Consider the following 6,086-nt stretch of genomic DNA (forward strand, 5'->3'; position numbering starts at 1 on the left):
AAATTAACAAATAATTAGTACCTAGAATATTTAAAAAAAAAAAAAAAAACACTCTTAAAATCAATCAAAAAAACAGAAACAACCCAAAATAAAAAGTCAAGAAATCTTCAGGACCAGCATTGTGGCGCAATGAGTTAAGCCACTGTCTCCAAAGCAAGCATCCTATATGGAAGTCCCCACTGCTCCAGTTCTGATCCAGCTCCCTGATAATGCACTTGGGAAAGCAGCAGAAAATGGCCCAAGTCCTTGGCCCCCTGCACCCATGTAAGAGACCTGGATGAAGCTCCCAGCTCCTAGCTTTGGCCTGGCCCAGTCTCTTGGCCATCGCAGCCATTTGGGGAGTGAAACAGTGGATGGAAGATCTTTCTCTGTATCTCTACCTTTCAAATAAATAAAATTTAGGAAAACAAAAAGAATTGGCACATTTCACAGACGGAAAACGGCCAGTGAATATTCATAAAGATGCTCAGCTTCAAAAAATGATAATAAAAGCACAACAGATATCATTTGAAATCTACCAGATTAGAAAAAAATCTAAGGGCTGGCGCTGCGGCTCACTAGGCTAATCCTCCACCTGCAGCACCGGCACCCCGTGTCCCGGCTGGGGCACCGGATTCTGTCCCGGTTGCTCTTCTTCCAGTCCAGCTCTCTGCTGTGGCCCAGGAACACAGTGGAGGATGGCCCAAGTGCTTGGGCCCTGCACCCACATGGGAGACCAGGAAGAAGCACCTGGCTCCTGGCTTCAGATCGGCTCACCAGCCGTAGCAGCCATTTGGGGGGTGAACCAATGGAAGGAAGACCTTTCTCTCTCTAACTCTGCCTGTCAAAAAAAAAAAAAAAGAAAGAAAGAAAAAAATCTAAAAGTCTGACAATATTAAGTCTTGGAGAGGAAGTTAAACACTCCACACACTGCTAGCTCTTGACTCAGTAACCACAAGATTTACAATTACCACAAGCCAAATCAATGACTCACATACTGGAAGTGTACACTAAGCAGTAAATAACTCAGAGACCAATCCAGCCTTCTGAGAACACATGCAGATACTTGCCAAGCACAAGTTCTGGCACCTAATGAACTGGGTCCAATTTGACTCAGCAATAAGAGAGAGGTTCCAGTCTGACTCAGCAATACAAAAAATCTTGCAGTGCCTTATCCAGTTTATCCAGTTTATTTTGTTAAGTACAAAGCATTCAAGTATTCATTTCCTCCCACAATACTGATGACATCACAAATGACTAAAATTTCAATAAACTATCATTGCAGTTACACTACTATTTCAACTGAGAACAAATAGTTTAAAATCATATTATTTGGGACAGGTGTTTGGGATAGCTGGTAGAAATCCTGCACCCATGTCAGAGTAACAGGTTTGGGGTCCCAGCTCCACTTTTTTTTTTTTTTTTTTTTTAAGATTTATTTCACTTATTTGAAAGGCAGAGTTACATGGATTAGGGAGATCTTCCATCCTCTGGTTCACCCCCTAAATGGCCCCACTCCCCCAAGCCAGGAGCCAGGAGTTTCATCTGGGTCTCCCATGTGGGCAGCAGGAGCCCAAGGAGCCCTCCATTAGTTTCCCAAGCACATTAGCAGGGAGCTGGATCAAAAGTGGATCAGCCTTGAACCAGCACCCCTATGGGATGCCAGTGACACAGGCCATGGCTTAACCCATTATGCCACAAACACAGGCCTCTCTGGCTCCACTCTCAATTCTAGCTTTTTGCTGGTACACATGCTATGAGGTAGAGACCAAGCATGGCTCAAGTACTTGGGTCCCTGCCACCCAAGTAGGATACCCAGATTGCATTCTGGGCTCCTGGCTTTTGCCTGGCCCAGAACCAGCTGTTGTAGGCACTGGGAAACAGGCATGGATAGAAGCTCTCTCTCATACTCTGTCTCTACCTTTTAAATAAAATGAAATAATTTTTTTTTTACTTTTTAAAAGATTGTACTAAACTCATTTTAAAATAATAAAACCAAATGCCATTATTTGGGGCCAATGCTGTGGCGCTGTGGGTTAAAACCCCAGCCTGCAGCGCCAGCATCTGCTCCACTTCCAATCCAGCTCCCTGCTAATGTGCCTGGGAAAGCAGTGAGGACGGCTCCAGTGCTTGGGCCCCTGCACCCATGTGGGAGATCTGGAAGAAGCTCCTGGCTTCAGATCCAGCTCTGGCGGTAGTGGCCATTTGGGGAGTGAACCAGCAGATGGAAGACCTCTCTCTCTGTCTCTACCTCTATCTGTAACTCTGCCTTTCAAATAAATAAAATAAATCTTTAAAAAAAAAGTCATTATTTCAAAACTAGTGACTAGACTTTACAGGAATTAGAATGGTCCTGTGAACACCTAAGGTAGGCAAAAAGGTATTAACAAATGCAGTAACAGTACTGAAGGTAGATGGATCTGCATTCAAATTCAGACTCTATGGGGGGCATTTAGCACAGCAGTTAAGAAGCCATTTGGGATACCTGCATTCCATATCAGAGAGCCTGGTTCAAGTTCCATCCTCTGCTTCAGATCCAGCTTCACATTAATGCAGTCAGAGGGAGCAAGATCTTCCAACTGCTGGTTCATTTCCCAAATACCCACAACAGCTGGAACTAAGCCAGGCCAAAGCCAGGAACCAGGAATTCAATCTGGGTCTCCCACATGGGTGGCAAGGACCCATACCTGCTGCCTCCCAGGGTATGCATTAGCAGGAGGTGGAATTACCAGCAGAGCCAGAATTCTAATCCAAGGCATTCTTACAGGCACTGGGCACCTTAACTGCTAGATCAAACTCCTGTCCTTATCTTCCAATATTAAAGGAGACTGTGCATTATCATTTGAAAGAGTAATAATCTACCGTCTTCCTTTTTAATTGAAAGGTCTTTTCCTATAGGAAATTATGGAAGTGGATATTATGGCACAATAGGTTAAGCCATTGCTTGGAATGCCTGCATTCCATATCAAAGTGCCAGTTTAAATATGGGCTACTCCCTGCTCCCTGTTTAGCTTCCTGCTACTGTGCTTAGAGGTGGCCAGTGATGGCTCAAGTGCTTGGGCCCATACCACCCATGCAGCACCCAGGTGGAATTCTTGGCTCCAGGCTTCAACGTGGCCTAACCCTGGCTGTTGCAGGCATTTGGGGAGTGAACCGGCAGATAAGAAACTCTCTGTGCCTCTCCTCTCTGTTGCTCTGCCTTTCAAATAAATAACTTTAAAAAAAAAAATCATTCAATAATATAATTTTGAAAAACAGAAAAAAATTTTAATACTGGCATCTACACTCTGGACTAATGATGATACATTAATAATGTTCAGAATATTTGACAAGAATTTAAGTCACTGAATTAAACTTCAGGGATCCTAATTTTAAATACATATCGAGAGAATAAAAGACAAAATACACAAGTGACATTTCCCATACAACCATTGTTGGGATTTGTCTACAGACCTAGCAACATCAGCATACTGTTACTTTCCTCTTCAAAATCACGACAAAAACCAAATCTTTCAGATACACGATGATAAAGTAACATGTCTCAAATACTAAACAAAAGAGAAATTAAGGAAGTCTCTATATCCATATGCTTAATTTTCTTCCTGTGTTTTCTAGAATAGCACTTTTTTTCCCCAATGAGGCCACAGCAGGTTAGTAAGATATCTGCTCACTAAAGAAACATTAATTTTCCTATTTCAATGATGACAATGATTTTTAATAACTTAACACATAGTAGGTATTAAATAACAGAAGACTGAAAAAGCTGAATGTATGTAATCCAACTTATACTAAGTTAATACAAAGTAATTCTTTCAGATTTATCATTTCACATGCTTTGCTGCAAGATAGTATAGATGCTTTCAGTTTAACTAGGCTAAGGACACTAACTAGAATGACCTATCATTAAATACTAAGAGCACTGTTTTCCCTTGATCAAATCCGATGACACTCCTAAAGGATACATTCATCATATTTAAATTCTCAAATACTAATAACTAAGCTGAGGAAAGTGACACAGAATATTAGTATGTGGTCTTAGAATACAATGTTTAATAGTCAACCAAATTATCAAATCTAGTATTGCAACATGACAGGGTTTCTAAAAAGTCTCGAAATGTTATTTGGTTCACACAAAATGTATTTTCACGCCCATCCACACTTTGAGGAGACTCTCTGGAAACAATTACATGTGGCAACAACATGAGGGTCAGAGGTCACGGATACAGATCACATAAATCATCTATAACTTGGCTTCACGAGGCTGTGAGCCTGTTTCTCCGTGGCCAAGGTGGACTACAGGTAAGTCTCCACCCAAGGAACAAACACAAAAGGCAAGCTAAACATACCTGGAGAAGACCAGACAATGCCAATGACCTCCCCAAAGAGCGCTCGCTCCTGGTCTGGTCTCCTCTCTCTCCCCCTAATCTCACGGGCTCAGGAAGAACTAAATCTGCGGCTGACAGGCCCAGCTCACCCTCAACTCCCCGTCACTCACCTCCCGTACCCGAGTTCCCCCTCTCTAACACCCTCTACTTCCCACCCAGCTCTAACTCCGGCCGGAAAGGCGTCCTCTGTGCCTATCTCCCAGGTAGGAAATTAGTCCCCCCCATCCGAACTCACTTTCCCACACCGCCCCTGCCCTCTGCCCCTTCAACTCTGCTCCCCTGACTCTGACCCTTCTCCCAGAATCCTCGCCGACTCACCGATCTCCAGCCCTTTTCCCCTTCCACCCCCAGCTCTAGCTCCTTTCATCCCTCTCGGGTTCCAACCCCTTTCTCTGGTTCCTCCCGCATCGGTCTCCCGGTGCCGGCCCCCTCCCCCAACTCCGCCCCTCTTCCCCCCTCCCCCGGAGGAGCAGAGGGAGGCCCCCTCACCTGAACGACGCCGCCGCCGCCGTCCCAGAAGCCCAAAGGTGCTGGCGCCGGCCGGCCTCGCAGGCTCGGTTCCCACTGAGCTCCCGACGACCCCTAGGAAAAGCGAACGCCACCACTTCCAACTCTGCCCGCCCCGGGCCAGGCCGTCACCGTAGCCACCGCCAGTTCCCCAGCCGCCATGTTGAAGTCCTACTTCCCTCCTCCTTCCCCTCTCTGATCCGCCCCTATGGGCGTCTGACGTCATGGCGCCGCGCTCCACCCGCCCGGACCAATGGGAGGAGCCGATGGTGACGTAACTAATCTCTAGTCTAGCGCTGAACAACTCCTGCAACCTGGAGCACTGCAATTGGAAAGGATGAACCCTGCTGACCCAAGGGGCAGGAGGAAAGGAGGAGGTCACTGACAGGGTAAGAGTCGAGGCGGGCCAGCAGGGAAAGGCCCGGAAACCTATTGCGAAAGGACGCGCAAAGACTTAGCAAATGAAAAAAAAATTATTTCACCTATATACAGTAAATTTTAAAATAATCACAGTTCAGGGGCCAGCGCTGTGACGGGTTAAGCCTCCGCCTACAGTGCCGGCATCCCATATAGGTGCCGGTTCGAGACCCAGCTGCTCCACTTCCAATGCAGCTCTCTGCTATGGCCTGGGAAAACAAAGTTGGCCCAACTCTTTGGGTCCCTGCACCTGCTTGGGTCCCTGACTCCTGGCTTCGGATCAGCTCTGCTCTGGCCGTCGCAGTCATTTGGGGAGTGAACTAGCGGATGGAAGACTTCTCTCTGCCTCTCCTCTCTCTGTGTAACTGACTTTCAAATAAATAAATAAATCTTTAAAAAAAAATAATCACAGTTCATTAGAACCATAGTAGTATAACATTCTAACAAAGGAAAGAAAGAAAGGGAGGGATGGGAGAATAGCATTATATTCTTAGAATTATATCTGAACTACATTTGATTTGTTCTCTTTGTATTAATATCACATTAACATAAAAAATCTGATGGTAAGGCCAGCGCCGCGGCTCACTAGGCTAATCCTCCGCCTTGCGGCGTTGGCACACCGGGTTCTAGTCCAGGTCGGGGCTCTGGATTCTGTCCCAGTTGCCCCTCTTCCAGGCCAGCTCTCTGCTGTGGCCAGGGAGTGCAGTGGAGGATGGCCCAGGTGCTTGGGCCCTGCACCCCATGGGAGACCAGGATAAGCACCTGGCTCCTGCCTTCGGATCAGCGCGGTGCGCCGGC

At 46.2% G+C, this 6,086-nt stretch overlaps 1 protein-coding gene across 3 annotated transcripts in view; it reads right to left on the reverse strand.

Annotated features, from left to right (window-relative positions):
• The window catches only part of UBAP1 (ubiquitin associated protein 1), a 71,008-nt gene extending 66,066 nt beyond the window's left edge, over nt 1-4,942 (reverse strand). The window contains exon 1 of one of the 3 annotated variants that reach the window (XM_062208053.1): nt 4,854-4,942. Coding sequence is in view for 1 of the 3 variants with exons in the window: in XM_062208055.1 (XP_062064039.1) it covers nt 4,683-4,731 (49 nt within the window). In the remaining 2 variants the exon portion in view is untranslated. Of the gene's footprint in view, nt 1-4,682; nt 4,743-4,853 lie in introns of those variants that run through there. The other 2 variants (XM_062208054.1, XM_062208055.1) reach the window with 2 other exon arrangements.
• Between the last annotated feature and the right edge of the window lie 1,144 nt (nt 4,943-6,086).

Source organism: Lepus europaeus, chromosome 12 (genome assembly GCF_033115175.1).
Source record: "Lepus europaeus isolate LE1 chromosome 12, mLepTim1.pri, whole genome shotgun sequence".
In the NCBI taxonomy this organism is placed as follows: Eukaryota; Metazoa; Chordata; class Mammalia; order Lagomorpha; family Leporidae; genus Lepus; species Lepus europaeus.